At 40.8% G+C, this 26,036-nt stretch overlaps 1 protein-coding gene across 1 annotated transcript in view; it reads right to left on the bottom strand.

Moving 5' to 3' along the window:
• FAT3 (FAT atypical cadherin 3) overlaps positions 1–26,036 on the bottom strand; it is a 326,121-nt gene that overhangs the window by 37,400 nt on the left and 262,685 nt on the right. Inside the window, exons 12-19 of the mRNA XM_066341305.1 lie at positions 25,773–25,926; positions 24,691–24,924; positions 11,002–11,391; positions 8,532–8,746; positions 7,634–7,771; positions 4,852–4,995; positions 4,102–4,299; positions 810–1,608 (exon numbers count right to left, since the gene is read on the bottom strand). Coding sequence (XP_066197402.1) covers positions 810–1,608; positions 4,102–4,299; positions 4,852–4,995; positions 7,634–7,771; positions 8,532–8,746; positions 11,002–11,391; positions 24,691–24,924; positions 25,773–25,926 — 2,272 coding nt within the window. The remainder of the gene's footprint in view (positions 1–809; positions 1,609–4,101; positions 4,300–4,851; positions 4,996–7,633; positions 7,772–8,531; positions 8,747–11,001; positions 11,392–24,690; positions 24,925–25,772; positions 25,927–26,036) is intronic.

The following is a 26,036-nucleotide window of genomic DNA, read 5'->3' as shown; positions in this document are numbered from 1 at the left end:
GAGGGATATGGCTGCTGCATTCTTGTCTTGCTCTGTGTGCATGTGCATGTGTGCTGTAAGATGAGGGAGACTTAGATGTATTGATTTTACAGCAGCTTTTTTCTCTGCTCTTAAATGAAGTGGAATGAGGAGCAAATAGCCTGGCAAACAAAAGAAACAGAACCAGTATTATAATCGCCTGAGGTTTTAAAATCCAAGTGCAGAATCATACAGAAGACTGGCTCACGAGTCTGTTTGTCCATATGAAATCTCTGACAAAATGTGGAGCAGCCTGAACCTACTCTGTCCCCTTCTGTAGCATGAAAGGTCAGCAAAAGTGCTTGCTAATAAAGTATTTCATTGGTTTCTGTGGCTCTCTGCAACAACAGGACTGGAAAAGGCCTTTCGACCTGCCTGGCTTAGGTCAGGGGTGCTTTTCCTTGGAGACTGCTGGTGCATTACTAGAGACCAGGCTGCCCTGCTGTGGTCACAATCCAGGTTTATTCCAGTGGTGGCACCAACTGATTGGGAAACTACATACCCCCCTCTCCACTCCTGCCCCTCCCCTGGAAGCTTGCTGATGGCTCTGATTGCGGAGCCTCTAGGAAAGCGGTCTTTGTCGTAAAAGGCCAAAGTTCATAAACTTCCATTTACATCAGTAAACACGAACAATTCTTCCCAAGCCCGAGAAATCAATTCCCACAACGCATCAGCCAGTCGTGCTTTAGTGGACTGAATTGAAATGCCCCTTCTAATCTGCATCAGAGGAATAAAATGGATCCTATCGCATAATGTGCAGCGACGGGAGGGGAAGAGGGAGCAGTACTCACCATTGCACATGCAGCGCACATTCCTGTAGAAGCGAGGACACACAAAACTAATTCGTGCTGTGCTGTAAGTCATCAGGGAGTGCGAATCAATAGACAGACTTTGCTCACAGTGCTGTTCTTGACAATCCAGTCCGGAGCAATTCTTCTCCAGAATAGCAGAAATACGAATCACATTTTCCAAGTGTCTCCTCGCATTGGTAAGCTTCTGAATCAAATAGGCAGGCTTATAGAAACCACCACTGTGCATCTGGACTGCAAACAGCATGTCGAGCTGGCCGCTGCCCGCCACCGGCTGAATGCTGATGATGTGCAGGCTGTCCTGCTTCTGGGAGAGCACCGCGTTGCGCAGGGTGCGCCGGAACCCGTGCATGTGGAGACCCACAAAGTCTTCTGGGGAAACGTTCTCAAAGCGGATGGTGACCGTGTTCTGCAGCATTTCTTGTAGCAGCTGCTCAACGTGCACCACAACGTCGATGGGCACCTGGAACCGGCCATCGCTCACGGAGACATTCAGCACGTACTTGCCGTTATCCAGCCCTCCGAGGGCGATGATCTTCCCGTCGTGGCTGTTGACCTTGAACAAACTTTTCTGCTCTGACTTCAGCGTGTATGTGAGGACATCGTACACGTCTTGATCTGTGGCATGAATTTTCCCAATGACTCCCCCGGGGAAATCATCTTCCATGGTGACAATGAAAATCTCCAGTGGAATGGCGGTGGGTTTGTGAATGCTCTCTTCAATAACCCTCACCTGAACATAGGTATGGGAAACCTGCTGGGGCCTCCCGGAGTCTTTTGCCTAATGTAATTTAGAAAGAGTAAAAAAATAAAATAAAAATAAATAAAACCACATATAGAACACAGCCTGCAACCATAACTTCTTGCTATATATATTCTTACAGCATCAGTAATTCTGAAAAGAAATTCTCAAAAGAATGCTCAAATGCATTTGCAAAATACATATGTAAAGAAGTGTCTCAGCCATTTCTAGCAATGGAACTTACAAACTCTTTAGGGAAGCACAGATCTCTAAGTGGATTGCAGACAGAAATGTGTCAGTAGAATGTCTCATTACTCAAACTGAAATGTTCCCAGGATCCCACAGCTATCACTTGTCATCTTCACAACAGAGAATATACCAACAAGGTGGTATATTCTGCACCAAACACAGTTTGGGCTCACTTCTACCCTGGAGGAGAGACTGAATTCCAGTGAAATATCACCTTTCTGCACTGCTTATGCTCCAAAGCACTCCAAACCTTGCTTAGCTGGTGTGGATGTGAGGGAGTTTAGAATTTTTCTACAGCATTCTGTACTTCTTTACCTGAAGCAATGAAGAAACATTCTTGACATAAATAAAATTTATCATCCTCCAGAAATGAAATAGGTGCTTGTGCTGTTACTAATGATAAAATATGAGAGCAGCACTGCATTTGGACAGATGACTGGATGACCCAGAGCAGGTATTATTGCATCGTTTGCACTTTTTTTATAGAGAGCGAAAGACCAAGTATGACAAAAAACCCAAGGCCATCTTGACAGAAAGGTGTGCAAACTTGAATCAGTGTCCTTTCCTACAATAAGAAAAATGTTTTATTGCAGTCCCTATTATGATATACTGCTCCACACATTTATTTGCTTCAGAGAAGAACAAAAACCTAAACTGCCAGTAGGCAGAGATGCAGGACATGTTCAAAGATCTTTGTATTTGAACACGAGAGGAAAATTTACAAGCTGAAGGAAAAAAATGGCAGGATGACAACAGTAATATAGACATTACTAGAAGTAGATTAGTAACTTTAAGACACTCTAAAATTCATTCATCTTCACTCCTAAAATAGCTGGGTGGAGTATTTAAAAATATTTTATATATATGTGCAGACAAATACCCACGTACATGCAGATGAGATTATGTCTCATTCCACTTTCTATTTCAACATTAATTCTTAATAAATCTAATATAGAAATGTAATCTGATAGTGGAAAAGACAAAGCAGCACTCTGACACATATGGATGGAAAGAAACACTTCTATGGTCTATACACAACAGGAAACTACAAAATATGTTTTCACTGCAGAAATCCCTGAAGAAAATAATACTGGGAGGAATCTTGCCTCCATAGTCCAACAGCATGGTTGGACTGATGCACGTTGGTGCATCTCAGATATGGTGGTCTGTCCAATATTTCATTTATATGAAATACATGGATCTCTAAAGCTAGAGGATGCTGCTAAAATTTAACTCTCATGCCCAGTTTTGGCTACACTAGAACTCTGGCTAGCAAATTACCCTGAAAGCAGGATATTTTACAGTTAAGGCATGGTAAGCAAGAAAGGTGATGATTTTTTATTTCCCTACAAGGCTGAAAAATAGGTTTCAGGGATATTAAATGGAAAACTTGTAAAATTTTGATTTGAATTGTTAATTAGCATCCAAGCTTATGTTTTCTGAATTGTAACCAACAATTGTCTCTAAGGATGCAACTGCTGTGAACAGCATTAATGTGCTTGTAAAGGAAGACAGGCAGTGTTCAGAGAGATCAACCCCAGCAAAGCAAGTAGAGGAAGCAAAAATTTCAGATGCAGCTTATGGGACCATGACTCACTTCAGTGAAGAGGTTCATTCCCTAGACTTGCCTATTTACTGAAGCCTAATACATCTTCTCTGGCAGACCTGAGAAATGTGGACAAATTACTTTTGGATTTACAGGTTTTGGCAATCAAAATTACCCTTGTTACAAAGCTTCTCAACAATTATTCTAAAGCTAAGTTTGAGCTGGACTTCTATTGCATGTCTTATTTTGACATTCTTTAAAAGCTAAGTTGACCTTGGAAATGTGATTTCATGAATTCTTGGAAGGCTTCCAAAACTTTATGATTAAATTTATGACTTAAAAGCAGAAATTATTTTCATTCCCAGAGCAGTATTTTGCAGTCACTTGTTCTGGGGTCCATTTATATGTATATAATGCATTTTTTTATCATTTCCCTTCCCGAGCTACAGAAAAAAATGATGAAAATCTTAAACCATAACGGTTGCTGCTCAGAAAATTCATTTCATGCCAAGGAAATTGGAAAGGTGGCTGGCTACCTATTTATATTTATATTTATGTGAAACCAGGTTTAAGAACATCAAAGAAAATATTCTGCATTGTGCATTTGCAAACTGGAATGTGTGGTATTAACTTGTAGAATACAGTCCATTAAAACCAAGCCACACAGACAAAGTACAGGTTACCTACCACTAAGAGATTTTTTTTGTTTTAGTGTAGACGTAAAAATCAAGCCTTACCTGCACGCAGAGCACATACTCAGTTGAGACCATGTGCTTGAAGATGACTGCAGACCTCAAAACGCCATGAGGGTCCAGTGTAAACTCCTCCTCTTCATTGCCAGTGAGGATGGTGAAGGTAAAAGGGGGGCCATTGTGAAAAGAGTCTTTGTCTGTCACTACCAGCTGCAAAATGCTTGTGCCCACTGGTTTATTTTCCTTTACACATATACACAGCGTATAAAGAAAAGGATTAAAATGATACATATTGCAATAATAAAATACCACATTTTTCTATCGAGAATATTCAACTGAATGCTCTTTGCCCATGCTGCCATTTCACAAGCTGCGTTTTGTTGACACTGCTTACGCCCCATGGACCAGTGGCAGAGATGAAGGTACCCACCACACCTCCAGGGCCTGCTGGGCTCTGTCTGATACTCTGTCTGATCAGGACTGACTAAAAGTCAAGACTCACACTCAAAGCAAGCTGTAAAAAAGTGTGAACTCATCCCAGAGCAGACATTTTGAGGCTGGAGTACCTGGTGCAGCAGGGATGAATGTTAAAACGTGTCACAGATGCTGTGGTTAAGGAGCCTCAGCAAACAGAAATGTACCAAAAGACTTAAGAAAGATTTGTTTATACTTTCTTTTAGATAAGATCACTTGATACATGTTTTGCAGATAGATCATCAAAAGGTACTTAACTGAAACCAAATGCCCGCGCATTTTAAAAGTCAGAGAAGTTTTTGATGTGCAGGATAAACTTACTTGAATTACAGCTGTGTAGTTAGCAGGAGTAAACACAGGGCTGTTATCATTCACATCAGAAATGTCCACATTAACCGTCACAGATGAAGACAAAGGAGGGGTACCACTGTCTCTTGCCTGGACAACTAATGAATAACCAGATATCTAAAAAAAAAGGTCAAAACATTAAATGATTGTGAAAGTGGTTCTAAATTTTAACCCAGGTTCTTTACATTCAATACACCACCTTCGGTGTTCTAAGGAAAGCTGTTTGGCCTCATTACCTTCCTGCCCTTACTATAACATTATCCTGTTTATCGCCACATTGTGCCCCAACTTCTGTTTTATAAGGCTACCAATAAACATAACAGCTTCATTGTATTAAAATAACTGTATCAGATAAAGCATTCCTGAAACCAAGGCCCAGACAGAAAATAAATGACAGATAATATCTGAACTCAGCTATTAGTCCTGTAAGCTTACATTTTCATCTCTCCTAGGTGTCAGCTGGGATAAGTGACCTGATTCTATTTATCTTACAGTTGGTTTCCAAGATATTATATAAATTGCTTATTAGAGCCAGTGTCAGTTTGACACATACTGTTTCTAATGCAGTGATGGAGAGCCAAGAAAAAGTTCACAGGCAGTTGGCTTAAACACACTGGAAAACATTTGGGAGTACGAGGGACAACAGTCTCTGTAGCAACAGAATATTATCCACCATTCTGCAGAAGATAAGTGGGCTTGAGTCTGCTTGTTTGCAACAGACCAAAACAACTCAGCTCAGTGCAGGCAGTTCAGTGCATCATCCATGGGCCCTCTACACACATATGTGCCCGTGTGTGAGGTGTGAGCATATGTGACAACTTGCAAAAGCTCTGTCTATGCACAGTTTATGGATGACAGTTGGATTTTCCAAACTGCATCCTTATGTTGGCTTCCTTAGGTCTTACAACTGTTTTTTACTGTATATTGCTCCTTGCTCTGCAGGGAAAGCTTGCTGACATGTCTGCCCCTCAATCCTCCCACAGCGGAGCAGGAGAAGGGCGAAACATGCCAGATACAACACTCCGCTCCACCCTCTCAGTGCAGGGCTGGAAACGGGAAAAGCATTGGCCCTGCAGAGGGGAGCAAAATAATGTTAAAGGGGCTTTGGGGGGAGGGGGGTGGGAGGGAAGGAAATCCAAATACATTTGAAAAATAACACTTTTTTTGTGGTAGGGAGAAGCTCAGACCGAGCACACGAAATAACGGGGTTGTTCTGGGATGTGGCACCAACACAAAGCAAAAGGGAACATGTTTTTGGGGGGTGTATGGAGAAGACAGACTGCAATTTGGTGGGGCAAAGTCACAAAGGAGGGAAGAGGAATCCTGAACTACAGAAAGTCAAGAAACTTGAGGAAGAGAATTAATCTTTTTTTTACTGGTAATTTCCACTGCTAGCTAAAGACAGTAAGTTTCCTATTTTTTTCTGTGTTTGCTCTCTTTTCAATGTATCCCAGAAAGGTACATGGCAAAATTCATGGTCTCTACGTGATTACAGCTCTGGAAATAAGTCTCCTTAAACCACTGAAACCTGGGAGTCAGGAGGTTTCAGTGGGAATCTACAGCAGATGGGGCATCATATATAACTCTCCCTGAAGGGGTCAGAAACACCTGTGTCTAGGAAATGCGCCAAGGAAGCAAAGAAAAAGACAGTACCACAGCTTATTTTAACTGAGGCAAACTTTGGAAAATGCAGACCTAACACAGCTGGCATTACACATGTACACGCTGTGAGGGGGTGTGTGTCTGAATGCAGCTGCACATGAGTGCACTTCAGAAACTAAGAAAAGTCATATTAAGAAACTCACCCTGGGCTTTTATTACAGCCAACTTGTAACATGCACAGCCATTCTTACTCTCCTGTTGTATACAGTCTGTGGTAAAGTCATTCTACCATCAACACACAAACAATTTAATCCTGCCTTAGTGATAATACAGAAAGGGGCTCTTGCCACTGTTTAAAGAAGCAGATCTGCTTCCAGTAAAGAGCTTCTCCAGCTGAGCCCATATTCTGAGGGTAGCAATCTGCTTCCCAGTTTTGTGGGTGCATTGCTGGGAGGCAGGAGGCAGGGATTTCCTTATGTGTTGCAAGATTTCTGAAGCCATGTAGCACTCTCCTACCCTGCTAGTAGCACAGGCAACTGCATTTGTTTGTTTCCCAAAAGCTGCTAATTGCTAGCTATGGCGAAATGGTGATAAATAATCCTGAATGAATAATGGAGTGAGCAAACAAAGCAGCAGAATCTGTTTAATGAAGCACTCTTTCACTTTTAGTAGAGCCTGGCCACTTCATAACATCCCCTCCCCAGTGACATGTTTTGCAGAGCGCTAATTAATGGCTGAGGTCTCAGCTCGGTGCTCAGTGCCACAATCTGGAGCATTTTGTAACCACTCTGTTGCACACACAGCTGCACGTGTGTGCTTGCACGCACAGGGGACAGGAGGCAGCTCATTAACACAGCAGCAGCTCCTGCTGGCACCACGGGAGAAATCCAGTGCTGCTCCTCTCCCCTGATGCGACCCCAGCTGCTGTGTGGGTGCAGGCTGCGGAGTGGCAGCAGAGCAGTTGGTGTGTAGATAGATTGGGGACAGGGCCAGCATGGAAAGAAGTGAGAAAACATTAGAGAGACCTGTTGGAGCATCTTAGGCTGATTGCTGCAGAGTATAAAAGAAACTCTTTCAACATAAGCTAGCAGCAGAGTGGAGATTGATGCACATCTGTAAGTCATTGCAAGTTAAGAAGTCCCACATGTCTTACCCTTTCTCTATCCAATTTCTTTTTAACCTTCACGAGTCCCAAAACAGGATCAACTGAAAATTCATTGTCTTGATCCCCATTCACTATGGAAAAATGAATCTGACCATTGGGAGGGCTGTCCAGATCTTCTGCTATCAACTTTTTTTGAGAGAAGAATAAAAAATTAGCAAAACAAATATTAAGTGCTCTGTATGATACATTAATTGCTCAACACTTCAAAGAGTGAACTTCACATTCCATCAGAATAGTTATACCTGAGCTGCACACCTCTATATCATGAATCCAATCGATTTTTTTATGAGGCTTCACTTGGGCCTTTTCAAAATCCTAGTCTGAAAACATACAGAATATTTTAATCTTAATATTCCATACAACACTTTCTTTCTGGATACAAAAATTGGAAGATGAGAATATAGTGGGGTTTGGGGATGGCACGCTGCATTACCAGACTATACAAATATCATGTATTTGGAGCTCTGAGCAACCTGGTGCAGTGAAAGGTGTCCCTGCTCACAGCAGAGGGGTTGGAAATAGATGATCTTTAAGATCTCATCCAATCCTATGACCCTATGATTGTATTTCACTGAAAAGTTGAATTCTGCCTTTCTATTAAATCCTGTTTATTTCTAGCTGACTCATGAAATTGCGACACCTTAAATATGCGATTGCTCTTTGACAGCATAACAGGGTTAAAAAGAAAGGGTCAATACTACTACTTCTTTCCTTTGGGGAGACACCGACAGCCGCTCGGAGAGCAGCAGCTGACACAGAGTATTGGCCAGAAAATGGTTTGGGGGTTTCACGACGTGGCAATTGTCATAATTAAGCAGTGCAGCATTATTTTGTTTAGGAGCAGAGGGCTTCATCCCACCTGAGGGCCACCCATGGCCCCGCTCACCATGACCACGGAGTCGCCGACGGCGGCGTCCTCGCTGATGACGGCGCTGTAGACGGTCTGGCTGAAGGTGGGCGCGTTGTCGTTGACGTCCGTCACGTTCACGTTCACCGTCGTGACCGCGCTCAGCGCCGGCGTTCCTCCGTCCTTCGCTTCCACCACTAGGTAGAAGTCCTTGCATGATTCAAAATCCAAAGCTTCGAAAATGGAAATCACACCTTTGAAGCAAAGGAGGGAACGTCAACAGCCGGCAAAAAATAAATAATGCCACAGAGTAAGGGATTTGACTGCAGTAAACAGTACAGCATGCTATTTATCACCATGGCACACATACAATACTAACTGTAAGACTGCCCAATCCAATAAAAATGTTTATTCAGGTTTCTACCGCTGTAGTTTGAATAAAGAATGATGCCAATTGCACTTGGGTTGCCTCTGCAGAAAGGACCTTTACAAGGCATGAGGCAATGAATGGTTCCTCATGAAAATAGCTTTCATTATGTGAGTATCATAGATGAAGAAGTGGGGGCCATATCCACCCATTTACATCTCATTCACAGAGCCTTTGGGAGAACTGGATGCCGACTCTGGAAATAAGCCCTGACAAGTCAACAGAAATTCACTCCCACACAATTAACTTCTCATGAATTAAATACAAATGAATAGGAATAGAATACCTCTGAGAAATCAGTTGTCTATCATTTAAGTGATTAAACAGAGACTTCCCCACTCAACTAGGTTTATAAATTTTGTGTTACTTCACCACACAACCAAAATTACGATTCTCTGTAACTTGATTCACTCCATGCACCCAGATTCCCTCTAGTATAGAAATGATCTGATTTCTAGTGTTTCTATAAACCTCCAACAATATCAGTCTCCTAACCTTCTCAGGAAATGTATTTCAGGACTTAATAATCATTACAGCTAGGAATTTCTTCCTGTCATTTAACCAAAGTAATCCAAATGTAATTTAAGCCCATTCACAACTTATTTTCTTTTGACTGGGCATGGAGTACAGTTTATTCCCCTCTTCTTCACAGGTACTTTCTACAGGCATGAAAACTAACAGCATGTCTTCTCTGTTCTAGCTTAAACAGCCTTAATTCCTTCAGTCTTTCCTGATAAGTCACATTTTACAGACCTCAGATCATTCCTCTTAATCTTGTCTGGGCTCTCTTCAAATGAATTCCACCTTTCAGCATGACTTGCTGAAAGCAGGAGCCCTGAAGAGAAGCTTCCAAGTGGCTAGCAGAGAGTTCCCACTGATAAATGGTGTGAAGGACATCATTTTTCAAACTCTGATCAGGCATGCTACATCACCACTCTGCTGTCTAGAAACTCTAAACGGATAATAATGCAGCTGTCACACATTAATGAATAATATATAGTTTTAGTTTTGTTTTTGTTTTTTTTTTTTTTTTTTCTGTGTGATTAAGCTTCATTACAGGTCTTTATTGATTTATTTCCTTGGCTTCATTGTCAGATGTGAAGTTAAGTATCGCTGCCTAGGCGTATTTATGTTTAAATTCTGCTAGCACTAATCAACATGATGAAGATGACAGACAACACACAGTTATGTTAAGTCCCTCACATGAGAGGCAGCAGTCTCTGCAGAGTGGAGAACCATTTTTGCATACAATTATAGAAATGACACAATGCATCATTTTGAGATAGTTCATGTTACTAGCTATTGCAGTTGCACCCAAAGTGTTATCTTCAGCTTTTAAAATCAAGACTGCTTTGCTCTCAGACTGTGGTGACAGATTCATACTGTTCATCCTGAATGCTATGAGAAGAAGGGGACACACTACAGAAAACATGTAAGAAACAGCTGGCAGTTGATGGAGTAAAAATCAGTGACGATAAAGCATATAACCCACTAAGGAAATTCTAAGAAAATGAGCTAATTACACCAAATATGATACCTTTTCTTGGCATTTTTTATAGAGAAGCAGTGGTGTACTTCTAAAATTTGTTGTGTATAACTAAAAACACCTCAACCCAAGCCATGGCTGAAGTAAAAAAGACAAATCAGAACAACCTAAGTCAGGGAAGCTGTATAAAGCTACATAAATGGCATTCACATATTCGGACTGAATTGGTCCTGCTAGCACTAGTTGATGCTTTCTAAGGGGTAGACAGTTGAGGCTGTACTCAGCTGGTAAGCAAGTAAACATTGCAAGTGTTCAGAAGTGTTTTGCACAGTTTGGCTAATAGGTTGTCACATCTATATTGGCTTCAACAGACTTACTGATGGAGAAAAGTATTCTCCACTTGAGCTGGGGCAGCCAAGTGTGACCGTAATTGACATCACTCTCCAACCTAAAATTGCTTTTTAACTGTGTAGTTAATTACACAATGACAAGCTGTGAGTCTCTGGCCTTGGAAATCTTTTGGTCCAAGAGCCTTCCCCAAAGCATTTATGTTTTGCTGATGCTTTAATTTAGCAAGTAAGAGCCAATTTACAAACCTGTTTTTGAGTTAATCCTGAACTTCCCCTTCTCATTCCCTGATCTGATGAGATAGGCAATCTCAGCATTTGTACCAATGTCTTGGCTTGTAGCAAAAACAGAAAGGACCTCGGTGCCAGGTGAGGTGTCCTCAGGTACTGTAACAAGATAATCTCTCCTTTCAAACACGGGAGGGTTGTCATTAATGTCTAGCACTGTAATGGTAACAGTGGCAAACGAGGATAAGGTCAGCACAATGCTTTGATCTGAGGCCTTTACAGTGATGTTATAGGAGGACTGAAGCTCTCTGTCAAGTGGATGCTCCAAAATAATGATTCCTGATGACCGGTCAACTGAGAAGTAACCATCTGCAGAGTCTGATAGGGAATAGGTGACTTTTCTGTTCACGCCTGGAAGAGAAGCAAATGGGAAAATAAAGTGAGAAATAAAGAAAAGAAAAATCTCTCCCCATCTATCAGAAACCCTAAGCAATATCTGCTATCACACGGAGAATTTCCATTGGGGGTAGAGGTAGGAGTGCCTGTGGGTACAATATTGCTTAAAGTTTGGGAGATCAGGACATGCTCTTCTCCCATGACAAATCCCTGTGGATAAGTTAAGTTACTTCCCTCATCATGATACTTTTTTTAAGAAGATTACTTTGCAAAACTGCTGTGTATTGAAACTTGAAAGCAGAATCCAGATATGGTCCTTGCCCAGAACACCTTATAATTGAATTAGATGAGACAAGAATGATGCTGAAATTGGAAATGTCTCAGAGCACATCTTGAAGGAATAGAAATGTACGTAAGGGGAAAATAAACCCATAGAAATACATCCAGTAGCACAGAATGTACTTGTTACCAGTGCTGCCTTGATTCCATTGTAGAGCAGAAAAATATTATCACAAGATGATACCTGTTAAACAAAAGCTGTGCCAAAAACCTCGTGGCAGAATATGAACATTTTAAAAAGGAAAGTCCCTCTGTTCCCCAACCTAAGAGCAAAAATTGAGTTGTACAAAACATATCCTGTGTTTTTAAAATCCTGCCCGTATTTCCCAATACAAAGCACCTATCCACTCAGCTGCTGAATATGCAGATCTGTGCTAAGGTTGTTGTCAGTAACAAGGCCTGAGGGGATGGTACTGACTTGGTTTCTGCACTACAGTGGGATAGCCATTTCAAATCTAATTAAAAGTGAACACAGATATAAGCTAATTCAACTCCCTTGATGCTAGTTGATTTTGTGATTTCATCCTGGGTGCTTCAGTAAGAGATTATAACTAAAACACAAAGATCCACTAAAATGGAGAGTCTCCCTGTTTTTAACATCTCTGACTTGAGCACTTGCTGCTGTTTTTGTTGCAGAACAGACTTTACAAGCCTGATATTTATCAGATGAACAAGAGCTACCGATCCCTCCTAGGCATATTTTGTTAAGTTAAAATTTGTGACAGTATTATTCTGCTTTCCAGCAGCATAGCATTGTAGAAATGTCTGATCAAAAGCAGCACAAATCACAGTTGTTTTCTGCTTGATGTAGCAGGAGTTGAGCATCCACACAAGGGGGAGCTGGGAGACTCTTTGTTCAATCACACACACATAAAAGCTAGGGCAACTACAAAGCCCCAGACCCTCCTTGAAGGGCGTTAGGAATTACTATTTGGCTCTTCAGAGAATCAAGTTTTTATGCGGTGCTTGAGATACTAGAGTATATTTAGAAGGTTCAAATGTCTTTAAAATATGGAGCAAATTAAATGGCAATATTGCAGTGAACCAGGCTGTTAGGTTTTTTGTGTTGATTTGTTTTGGTTTTTTAATCACAGCAGAGCCTCTCTATTCACAATCACAAATATGAAAAATAAAACATCCCACCTTCAGCAAAACAGGAAGGCAATCAAGGAAGTGACTCCTGTCCTACAGATGAGGAACTCAGCTCAGCTCACGAATTCACAGTAGATTCCTCCATGTTAAAACATGTGGGCTTTGAATATCCTACAGCTGCTGGAGAGCACACTCGCCCCTTTCCTTAGTCTCTTGATACATACGTCCAAATACTCTGCCAGCTGACAGTCAACCAAATTGACAAACATTAAAAAGGAGTAAAGCCCTCTAGAAAGTGGAAGATTTTCAGAGTCTGAATGGTTGGAGGTATCTATGTTTCCGCCTGAGGAGGATCTCCTTCAGCTAGACATCCTCCAAGAACTTCCACTCACAAAAAAAGGACAGACCTGACTGTAACAATCTCTGAGTTAGTAATAACAGCTGATTCTCAGGGATGCTGGAAAAGGGGATTTTTTTTCCCTTTGATTCAGAGCATGCCACTGAACACCCAACAACATGTGAGTTTTAACTATAAAACTATTTAAGATTCTGCACTGGATGCTCTTGGTGCCTGCCAGTTTCTACACAGTATCAAACACTCCTCTGAGGCAGGGGCCCTAACACACACCTTCCACACTTCTGTGACTGCAGGAGAACCTTAGTCTGGTTTGCACTTAGTTCCCAGAAGTGATGTCCACGAATTACCAAAATATTATTAATTTTTTTTTTGTAAGCAATTACTGGCATTCCAACCATGGAGACAGATCAGATATAGATTATGGTGTTCTGGTTGCTCACTCTAATATATGGGATTTTTAGGCAGAAATGGAGATGGTAAAATCTTGAAGGCAAGTGCTTTTATTTTTCCTTCCTGGGAAAAGAGAGAATAGTACAGAAGTTCCAGAGACATAGGTCATCTTCTGCCAGTCTGGTATGACGAAGGGAACAGACTTATTTTTTTTCCATGGGACATGGAAGAAAAGCTCGTACAGGTGAAAGTGCCATTTTATGCAAGGAGGAACAGAAGATTAGGTCAGAAGACCTGAATGGGGATACAGATACCAACCCTTGGTGGCTTTTGATCCAAATGCCAAAAGGAGAGAAAAAAAAGAGACATGGAGAGGGAGATCTTAGCTGTGTACTGACCTTCTCATGGAGTGTTTTGACGAGTGGAATTTAATACTTGCTTCTTAGGGTTAAAATTAGTGAAAAATCTGCTGTGGCAGAAACAATACTTTGAAGAAAGTGTTATGTTACATCAGTAGATGTTTCTACTAAGCTTTCTGACCCAAGGCTGAAGAGAAAGCGGCATAAGGCAAAGGTGAAGTAGGAAGCTATTTCTACTGAAATTCAAAATGCTTTAGTCTAGGGGCTACCCTCTTCTGAGAGAGGTGTCCACCAGTGTGTTACAATGGCATCCCTGCCACAGAGGTGATGGTAGATTGTGCTATGACTATAAAGGAGATGCCTTCTGTGGAAAGGAAACAACTGCTTCAATGCCATGGTTCCTGCACTGGTGAAGAGAGCAATCCTCCCACACTGCTTGCCTACAGCTGTTGGGGGATTAATGTTTGCAAACTGTTTTGTGTGAACTCACTCACTCAAACTTCTCAGATTTCTAAGGTGCCAATCATGAACATGAGCTGTTTGAACATGGAAAGCCTTTGCAGGAATCACTATTACAATAAGGAAATTGCAGTACATTTTTTTTTTCTTAAGTAAAGGAATAATGTAGCACATTTTCTATTTAGCCTTGTATTAGCATACGATAGAACATTGCCCTTTGCCAAATCTCTGGTGTGAAGAGCTTGTAAAACATAAACCCGCCTAGTACCTCAAATGCCATTCCTCAAATAGGCTTTTATTCTTGGTTTCTTCTGTATTAAAACAAAGGGGCACACACTGAATGTCACATCATGACAACTACTACGTCATTACTACTTTAAATAGCATCAGGAATATATAATAATTTTGCTTCCTAATTCAGCACTATCAATATCCTCCTTGTATAAAGCATACAATCACAGAATCATTCAAGCTGGAAAGGACATTTGAGATCATCAATCAGCCCAGCACTGTTGAGGCCACCACTCAACCCTGTCCCTGAGTGTAACATCTACACGTCTTCTAAATACTTCCCAAGGTTGTAACTCAACTACTTCCTTGGGCAGCCTGTCCAGTGCTTGATAATGCTTTCAGAGAATAAATTTTTCCTTCTCCCCAATTTAAACCTCTCATGGCTTAACCTGCTGCCTTTTCCTATTCCGTATTGCTTGTTACTTGGGAAAAGAGTCTGACCCTTAAACTCACTGCAACCTTCTTTTAAGTTGCTCCAGACAGAGAGAAGGTCCCCCCTGAGCCTTCCCTTCTCCAGACTAAACAACCCCGGCTCCCTCAGATGCTCCTCACAGGACCTGTGCTCCAGACCCCTCCCCAGCTCTGGACATGCCCCAGCCCCTCAACGTCCTTCCTGCAGTGAGGGACCCAAAACTGAACACAGGATTTGAGGTGCAACTGAACTGAAAATGGTGGAGTTATAACACATTTTGATTCATATTGACACCAATTAAAAGGCTGAGCATTAACCCAAAGCACAACTCCCTTATGGCAGTAAGTTTCTGCAGTGGGCAATACCTTTATGCATCACACAAAAAGTAAAAGTTACATATATTAAATGCCACACAACACTCCTTTCTGTTTTCATCTGTCACCCTGAACTCATTATTTAATGTGTTTTCCCAAATACAGCTAGACCACTCGTTTTTGTTTATGTCTGAAAAATGATGATTAACTTTTGTCATCTGCTCATTTTCATCTTGAAACCCTATTGAAAGAGAGGTAATGGCAAGTATTAAAAATAAACAAACAAGATGTAGACCAGAAGGCAAGCTGAAAAAAATTTATTTTTCAGTTTAGCGGTGGTTTGCAAACATACAAACAAGCTATCTGATTATTGTGCTTCCTCTTGTCTCTTTTATGGTGTGATGATTAACACTGGTGTGTATCTATGACCTTTCCTGACTACCCAAATGTTAACCACAAGGTCAATTACTAGAAGATAAAAGTCCACAACTTTGTTAACAGCAAACAAGACAAAAGATGAATTCTAAACCAGATTTTATAGTACTCTACTCCATCATTTTGAGATGAAAGAGAAATCTGGCCTGAAGTACCTTGTTGAACTGTAGAAGAATATATAGCCCCATAGGGAAAATATTTCAAGTGATTTTTACAACTTAAGCAGAAAACCTGGCCGAGTTCAATCCATAACACTGCTACCAAGATAGACCTTCGCTGTTTTTCCCTTTTCCTAGGGAAAAAAAAATAGCCCTAACCCCAAAGGCCTTTATTCACACCACTGCTCCAATGGAGTCAGGGTACCATGGAATGAGGGTAGGGCAGAACTGAAGATAATCAGCCTCTTACAAAAAGGAAATATTTGACAGAAATGGGAGGTATAAACTGTTGGCAGTATGAGACTGTCCATGGGTGTCTAACATTCTGCTTTCCAGTTCAGCTGGGGAAGGTGTTGTCCTTTTTGGTGGGAAGTCAAGATCTGGACAGTTGGCTCACCCTCCATCTCTTTCCTACTAAGGACTTCCATATTCCTGGGTACTGGCTTCCATCACTTCACATGTATACTTGTTTTCTCCAGGGCTCCTGAGTCAATTTTTCTGAAGTCGGGATTCTGGAGATATCTGATTTAGGGTTACACATTGCAGCTGGCAAGACTGGGAAACGTAACCAGAAGCAGTGCAATGCACACAGAGAGAGAGATAAAAAACATATATATATATATATATATATATATATATATATATATGAGCATAACTAGAACCAGTCAGATAGAAAGAGATCTCCAAGATCTTTGAGTCCAACTGTTAACCTAGCTCCAAACTATGTCCTCAAGCAGCACATCCATGCACGTTTTAAACACACTCAGGGGTTGTAATCCCCCCCTTGGTTGCCTATTACAATGCCTGTGAAGAAATTTTTTCTTAATATCCTATCTAAACCTTTCCTGGCACAACTCGAGGCCATTTCCTCTGGTCCTTTTATTTGCTGCCTGGAAGATGAGACCAACCCCAATCTCACTACAAGCTCCTTTTAGGTAGTTACTAAGAGCAATTTCACCTGTCAGTCTCCTTTTCTCCAGGCTGAACAACTTCTCAGCCTCCCTCAGCCTCTCTTCATCAGACATGTGCTCAAATAGTTTGTATATAACATTTCATATATATGTGTCTGTGTATATATACAGAGAGAGAGAGAGACTATTCATACACATATATGTTTAAGTGATCCAGTTTAAAGACAGAGTTTATTCACCCAATATAATCTAAGAGATACAACTCTCCTTTGTCTAGTTCTTTGCCTCTGTGTTGTTAACAATGTCTTGAAATTCTCAAAAATTTAAGAAACTACTAGAAATGAGAAAGTGTAAAGAGAGTTGGAATCTTGAGAGGTCATCTAAATTATCCCTGCACAAAGACAAGATGGATGCAAGTTATCCCCAAACAGAGGCTTATCCTTTGCTCAGGAACTTGCATAACCTCCTTAGATAACACATCCCAGTGCCTCACTTTTTTTACAACTAAAATCTTCTGATTTTTGCTGAGTTTGACTAAATTAATAAAAGACAAGGGAAAAAAAAAGAACAAGGGTCAACTTCCTTCCTCAGAGCTACTGATGTGATAGCTGAAGACTGCTATATTTTATCATCTCAACTCTTTTTTCCCTGGCAGACCCTCTCAACTGTTTCAGTATTTCCTGACTTTTCTTCCAGACTTGTGATTTTTTTTGCTAATTTCCTACATCTTCCTGGGAGACGTAGCCCGCATCTTCTTGGAAAAGCTGTACCCAAAACAACAGCCTTTCAGGCCAGGATTTACCAACACCAAATGAACAGAAAGAACTACTTTTTTCCAGCATTACTCTGGTTTATCCATCTCATTTAAGTATTTGCGTTTTCACACCAGTATGAAAGTGTAAATACTTCCAGCCTGTGGGTCACAGTAATACAGCTGCATCTCAGCAGTTCTGCTGTCCAGGCAGTCACCACTCAGACATACCACTGCACTTGGTTTTCTTGCCTAAACATGAGGTGTCACATTTATCTTGATGCCTTGCACTGGGATTTTTCCGTACCACTTTTACAACTGTTAAATAACACAACTGCGGCTCTGACACTATCCAGGGTAACTTGCAGCACCACTCTGCTTTCTGACATTTAGCAATACAGTCCTTATGCCTATTTATGTATTCAGGAATCAAAACAGCAATGCTGCACCCAGTACTTTTCTTAACCTACCCCTCCAGTGTAATGGTTACTACAAACTCCCCTGAGAGCAGTTTGGTGCAGATCATGTTTCCCTGGCTTACACATAAAAACATGGTGGTGCAGTACAGTGCCATAAAACTCACTAAACCTAAGCTGTAACACCCGTAATATTTATTTCAATATGGCCTCCTCACATGTTGCAGAAGGAAATGAGATTGCTTTGATGACTTCCAGTTCCTGAACACAGACTAGGTTTTAGTCAACTTGATACACACAGCTCATTATTTAATGCATGGAGGGTTACTGCATTTCCCTGACTACCCCTGAAGCTTTAAAAATATGGCCCTCTGAGGGATTCAACTGGGTCATGCTGAATGCTTTGATAGAGGCTTTCCAAATCCCCGAATACCTTGTTTATTTACCTCCTAACAATAAGTCAAGTCTAAACTCCTAAGAGCCTGACTATTATTTTTTTATTTGGCTATTTTTTAGGGGTCCAGTGTGCTTTATCTCGGCATTCCTATTAGTGCTTTTGCCTTTGCTAAGAAGGCAAAATGTACATTTTCTCCTGAACAGCTCACTGGACCTGCAAGTGTCTGTAGGACTGGCCAGACAACTGGGGAAAGTGGGGCATTGCCCTCCCACTCTCCTTATGGAAGAACAGACAGAAGTTTAATGGTAAGGACACTTTTCCAGAAAGGAGTACAAGAGTACATCATCATCATGGACTATTAGTATTCATTGAGTAAGCTCTGAGGAACAGAGCCTGAAACCAAATCACCCACCAGGCTATAGAGGCTCACTCATGCTTTTTTTTTTTTTTCATTTTGCTTTTGCTTTTTTTGGGGGGGGGGCCTTTTTGTTTGTTTGTTTTGTCTTGTCTTTTGGTTGATTGGTTGGTTGGCTTTTTTCTTCCATGGCTGATTCCAGAATTCTTTCTGAAAACAGCTTCAGTGACAGTGGACAGGCCTCTCTACTTCAACTACACCTATTACTTATGCAACGCTGTTTTGGATGGCTAGAGTAAAAGGAATTAATAATTCATGTCTCTTTCATATCCTGCATTAGAGCACAACCCAGGTACTATTTTAAAAGTCTGTGAGGCAATGATGTGGGTGAAGATATAGGAAGCACCATGTATATTTTAAAGAGAATGAGTCATCCTCTGTAAAGTATCTTGTAATATTTATTTTACAAAAACTCAGACAATACTCAGAAATGCCATCTAGCTGGCCTCATTGCCAAAGTTAACTACCTATTAGCTGTTGAGTTTTAGTAAATCTTCTGTTCAATTACCTGTTATTCTTTTTATTCATGTTTCAATCCCTGCTTTCATCTTTCTCAGATCCTGAATGCTACAAAAGTTTCTAAGTCCATTTTAAGGGACATGCCCAACATTAACAAACACACAAAGCAGAGGTTTGCTGTGTACTTTTTTTTTTTTTTAGAAAATGCCAAAATAAGTATCTACTTCAGCATTTCTATTTTTTTTTGTTACTCGCCGTTACACATAATTCAGAGAGTTGCTCTCCAATCAAGCTTTGACTGTCCTACACTTCCGACACTCCGGCAATCTCACTCGGTTACACTTTACACTTCCCCAAGCCCAGCTGTGGGACAGCTGTGACTGCAACAGGCTCACTTGTCCTAATTCCTTCAAGAGCAAAGCCCACCATTGAGGAGGCTGAAGTCTGTAACTCTAGTTCCACGCAAGTGGAAAGTGTTGGCCCATTGAGCAGCCTGAGTGTTTTTTTTCCATGCTGGGCTCACCAGCATCCTGATGCTACTTTCTAATAAACCAGTGATAAACCTCAGAAAACCTCTATACTCCTTGGCTGCTATTTCTGACAGCTATTTCATTTTTATTGTTTTAGTAATTTCTTCATTTTTTTCTCATTGACACAAAGAGAGGACAGGAAGAAAAAGAAGATAAAATATGCTTGCTTCCCGATCCTCTTGGAGGAAGGTACATGCTAAACTGGACTGGTTGAAACCTGAAGGAGAAGTCATACTACCATTTTTCCACAGTAAAGAAATTCATTATTTCCTGTGCAGGTGCCTGGCAAGCACACATGGTAAGGGTTTGGGTTTGGGCTTTGTCTGATAAAGCAAGTCTTTATTGAAAACATCAGAATCAGTGGGGTCAAACCTTGCAGGAAAAATATTTTGACACAGATTTCTTTGAAATCCAACATAAAATTTTCCATCTGAACCTGAATGAAAATGGCACTCCTTCCTCCAGTTAGCCAGTTTCCCCATCAATTCTTGTTGGAGAAGTTTGGGTTTTGGAAGTTGATGTCTTCTACAAAAAAGGTCAAAAAACTTCCCCCAGAGGGGCTGAGTCTTCTCTGCTACAGCTCTTCCACTTAGCGTGAAAAGGTGAATAACTAGTTCCCCACACCAAGAATCAGACTGATTATAGACTTGATTAACACTCTTCAGATAAAACAGAAATGCACTAATCAACTGACATCAGGATCCTTCTCCATAAATCCTGGTCCAAATAATATTTAACTCTATAAAACTGCTTAAAGAACACAATCAAATTCAACCACAATTAACCCATATAACCTGACTCTATAAAGATGTCTGTGAGAGGGTCTCAAATCTTATTCTAGGTTCCTGAATTAGGCTTTCAACACCCATGGTTTCTCTCACATCTATCAAAATACCAAAGCTTCACATACTAGGAACAAAGAATGCCTCATCATTCAAATCTACTGACCTCAAAACTAGCTGGACGTTTTTTTCAGAACTGGTGAATAAACCTCAGACCATTCTGCTTGTGAAGCTACCAGCCCTGCAGAAGCTGGGACACATCTGAAACTCTGGGCATCCTATGCACAAATGTGAGAAAATAAGGTAGCACACAGCTGCTTGTTTTTCTAGGTTGCATTACTCAATGCTATTAAGTCTGCTGACAAATATGGGAGGGTATTTCCTGAAACTACACTTTTTCTTCATGTACAACACATCATGGTAAGGATGTTACACTTTTGTCTGTATCCACAATGCAGGTCTCTGGTTATTCCCAGAGGACCTCCATGATGCTCGTGCTGCACAGCACTCAATCCTTGGAGGACAGCACTCTCTGTCCTTGAAGGTAGCCAAAAGCCACATGGATTGAGTCTTAGACAACCTGCTGTAGATGTCCCTGCTTGAGCAGGGTGGTTGGACAAGACACCTGCTATTCAAGGAAGAAGCAGATCAGTCTCATCAGTGACTGTGAGAAGCTCCTAGATTTGCCTTCCCAAATCAAAACATGGGTCCCAGGTGGCCCCTAGCAGCATGCATGTTACCACATCTCCTGTGTGATGCACTGGCACAGGCCCTGGACTGGGGAAGGGCTGTGGGGGTGAGGGGTAGCTGAGCACAGAGCAGGGACTGCAGTCTGCACACTGCATGAACGCTGCAACCAAATAAAGGCCACTCCTGCCAGTATTTTACCTACATGCCTGTGTTTTCCTGCACATTGGCTGCATGCAATACAAGGTGCTGGCTCAAAGACGGCCCAGTCCATCTGTACTGGCTGGTTGTGCAGGGAACGGGGAGGATCTTCCACAGCTTTAGACATTGGCTAATGGAGAGAGAAACTGGAAGGTAGCAGTGGCAGGCAAGACAGAGCTGCCTGACATGGGTATTCCCATTTGGAGGAAAATTAGAATCTCATATTCATCATACACCCAGAAAAAAATCAACTGGTCAGTGAAATCACTGAAGTGACTACAGATCTGGATGGCTGATGCCGCAGTGGTGATGAAGAAGACTGCAGAAGGCTGGATAATGCACTGCTCATTTTTAGTGCAGTAAGTGCTCCTGCCTTTGGTAGACTACACTATCAATCATCATGGAAACAGGGCTGAGCACAGAGGTCATTCACAAAGCACAGCATCTGCAAGTGAGGCAGGATTTAACCACCGCTTAAAGCACTGCTGAACTTGGATGATGCTGTCACTCATTCCTGCACTGTGTGAGTGAGGCCACAACACTGTGCAAGCAAGAAAACATGAGCAGCACTGGAAATGAGTATGTGCCTGCACCTCAGCTTTGGGCTCCATGTCTATTCTGAAGTTCATTGATTTTTTAACATCATGCTTGCCACAAAGTCCCATGTAGGTTTCCTCAGAGTTGCTGCCCTAGCATGACCCTAATTCCTTTGAAAGAGGCTGATATTGCACTTGTGTGATGGGTTTGCTCAGGTAATTACACCTCAGAATTCATTCCATCTCTTCTTGTGCCTTAATTTGAACAAAATGGAGTAATTTGGCACTTTGCTTTCGAGACAGTGGGAGGTGAAAAATTCACTGCTTTCTGTGAACCTTTCGAAAAAATGTAGAAACAGCATTTAGTTTTCATTTCTTAGTTTGAACATTTCCAAACCAGCTGGTGGTGACTAAGTAGCAAATACCATATTGTGGAAATATTAAAAATTTCCAGTCGCAGCAGTACAGGAGAAAGAATTGCTTTCAATTAAAACTGCTAAAATATCCTAACAAACAGACTTTTGTATATTCTCTCTCCTTCAGGAGACCATGTAATTTAAGATCTCCAGCTGTATGTAGAGGTTATGGAAAATGAACTTACATGATACTAAACAGCTAAAGCTGTTATCTTCTGGTGAATACTGTGAAAAAGGATCACAATTCTCCCTTAGTGTGTGCAGCTAGTACAGCTAGTCTCTAAGTATGTATCCAAATTATAAATATATTAAACAGCAATTTATGGTCCAATCCCATGGTTTCACAGGCTATTATGAGATCAGGAACTTCTACAGATATCAAAGACACAAGGCAGATAGAACACTATTTTTCTCTTAACTGGAAATTGTCTTAATCATCCAACAGTGTCTGAACACATTATTCTCAGGATTCTGTTGAATTATGTTTAGTTGTGGACCACAAAGGGACTTCTTTTGAGTTTTCTCTCAATGGCTTCAATATTCATGCTCCTGTCCTTACAGTACATGGCCCTTCCGGCCCAAGCAGAGCAGGCAAATTCTAAGACTGATCACAAGATGTTTCCAGAATGTTAAAAATTCATTTGGATGATGCTTACTGCTACTGCCTCCACTGATGTTTTCAGGATAACACTTCAAAAAGCCTTAGAGGAATATCCCAGCCCATCAGGAATATCCATAATACATTTTTTCTCTCATGGGAACTGAGTTCACTACCTGAACTCATTCATTGTCTAGCAATAGGGAATCAGTGATTTTAGTAGGGACTAAATGAACAGAAATTAGAACAAAATCCAGTTCTAGGGACTTTTTAGTCATTTCCTTATGATACACTGTATGGTTTGATTTTCAGGTCTAAGCATTAAGGAAGTACATAGCCCCTTCTCATTTATTATATCTATCCCTCCCTGTAACTTCTCTAGTTTCAGAAGGAACATAGAGCAACTATGGTTTGTGGGTTTTTTCTCATTGTTAACCATTGTCAACCCTCTTATTATGTAAAGTTTGTGCTAGCAAGAACTTTTATTGACAACTTTTTCTTCTAATTGTGTCCCCTCTCTCCTTGAATGTCATCCCACCTACAAGAAAAATGGTAATTAATACAACAGTGGAAAATAACAACGCTGTCTCTTCAGACAGTTCAGTAGTTTACCACCACTAATTGGCTCAGGACAGTATCAAAGTTTTAATTGTGAGTTTTCAAACATGGCATGTAATGAAGCTCTTCATAGATACATTAATAATGAATATTTGATGCTTCTTTAGGAATTCCTGGATATCTAAACTATCAGCCTCGCAAATAACTGAGACTTCCAGCATGCACTCTACTTGTAAAACAAGAAACATTTTTTCACTGAATGAAAGATCTACTTCTTACATGAAACTACTCAGGCAGGCCATGGTTTTCACAAAACACCTCCAAGACACAGGAAGAAAAAAACCCAAAACAATAAGTTATTTATTTCAACTCAAGTGAATGACCTACGAAGTTTTCTAATATTCAGTAGGTTTTAATACTGTATTATGCAAAGAGACTCCCCTTTAAATATTTATAATTAGGCTCACATTTCAAGGCTAAGGTCCTCATATAATAAACCATTACACTTTCAATGAATGTGCAGTTAAATAATCAGAACATTTATAATGTACATTCACAGTGTACAATAGTTTTATACTAAAGTAACCAGCTGGAACAAATGGGAGCTATTGCAGTATAAAACTCTAGAAAAGCTGTGATTAATCAGGTATAGGTCCCTGTGGAATGTAACTATATTATTTGCATAAACAGAGGCATGGGTACTCAAAATCACGGCTCAAGAAAAGAGGTGAGACCATTGAAGGAAGAAAGTTGCAATTTAGCCCCAAAATTATCATTTCCCCCTAAACAGAGCTGTTGCTGATCAAGAGAAAACTACATGCTGTTGTGGCTGCTGCCATGCTTTTCTATTTGTAATACCATTATGTCAAGATCAGACACAAGCATTTTGATGTAAAGAAAGAGAAGAAAAAGAAATGGGGAGGATAAAGAAGAAGAAGGAGGAGAAAAATGAAGAAGTTTAGCAATAGAAAAGTAAATCTGCACTGTAATTCCACCAACCCACAGAATTTTCATAAACATTATTCATTTTTTGCAATGTAATCCACTTACCAACATCAGGATCAGTTGCTTGGACTCTTGTTAACAAAGCTTTAGTGGCTGTGTTTTCATAGACACAAGCATTGTAGTGGTCAGACGAAAACACTGGTGGATTATCATTAACATCTTCTAAAATAAGATGGATTTCTGACTGGCAAAACCTGCCACCACCATCAGTGGCTCGGGCAACCAAGTTGTATGCAGGGATTTTCTCTCGGTCGAGAGGGGCCAAAGATTTCAGCTCACCTGAAATTATTTAAAAGCAGCAGCTATCATTATTATTGTAGCAACATCACTAATTCTAGACAGCTTAAGTGTCTCAAAATGATGTGTTTCACAGGAATAGGAAAGAAAACAAAACCAACATGGCTTATTCCAACGAAGAGATTAAAAACTCACAGCAATCACTTCCCCTTCCTCTTTACCCAAAAGTGAGGTGCCAATATGAGTGCAAGGACGACAAGCCAGTCATGGTGGCTTTAACAGCAGCCTACAGCTTTACCCATATGAACTCCACCATGTTTTTCCAAGTATGTCTTTCTGCCTCTCTCAAGATTTATGGACTCCTTAACACAGAAACACTTCCTTTTTATCAGTACCTGCTGTGATATGACAAAAGGTAATTGTTTTAAATTAAAAGAGGGTAGAGTTAGACTAGATATAAGGGAAGACATTTTTTATGATTAGGGTGGTGAAATGCTGGCACAGGTACCCCTAGAAAACTCAGCTGGAGGGGTCTCTGATCAACATGATCTATTTGAAGATGACTCTGCACATGGCAAGGGGTTTGGCCTAGATGACCTTCAAAGTTCTCTTCCAGCCCAAAATATCCTGTTGTTTCATGACAAATCTCAGATCTAAATTAAGTCTGTGGGGGATGAAAAGATATCCACTATTCTGGTTCTAACATCCAACCTGGCCAACAAGATGTTCCTCTTCCTCCCTCCTGCCACCACCATTCAAATGGCCACCCATATCTGCCAGAACTGGAACAACTGGCTGATAGCCACATGTAACCTAACTCTAATTAAAGAAACCAGTACCCTGATGTAGAGGGGTTAAGGCTATTCAGAAACACTTGGTTGTCTTCTTACCATTTTCTGGATCTAAGAAAAATTTATTGTTCCCCGAACCATAAAGAGAATAGCGAATTTCACCATTGGACCCGATGTCAGCGTCTTTAGCGCTGATTTTGAGAATTACTTTGTTTGGTGGAATGTCTTCAGGAAACAATGCTGTGTATGCAACCTAGAGTCAAAAACAGACAGGTAAGCTATGCTTTAGACTTTTCAGTCTTTGAACAATCTTTTTAAAAATATTACTTGTAGTGCTTCTTTCTACACGAGAAACAATTTTCC

Source organism: Sylvia atricapilla, chromosome 2 (genome assembly GCF_009819655.1).
Source record: "Sylvia atricapilla isolate bSylAtr1 chromosome 2, bSylAtr1.pri, whole genome shotgun sequence".
NCBI classification, from domain to species: Eukaryota; Metazoa; Chordata; class Aves; order Passeriformes; family Sylviidae; genus Sylvia; species Sylvia atricapilla.
Note: the sequence above shows the minus strand (reverse complement) of the source record. Positions and strands in the feature narration are given on the sequence as shown.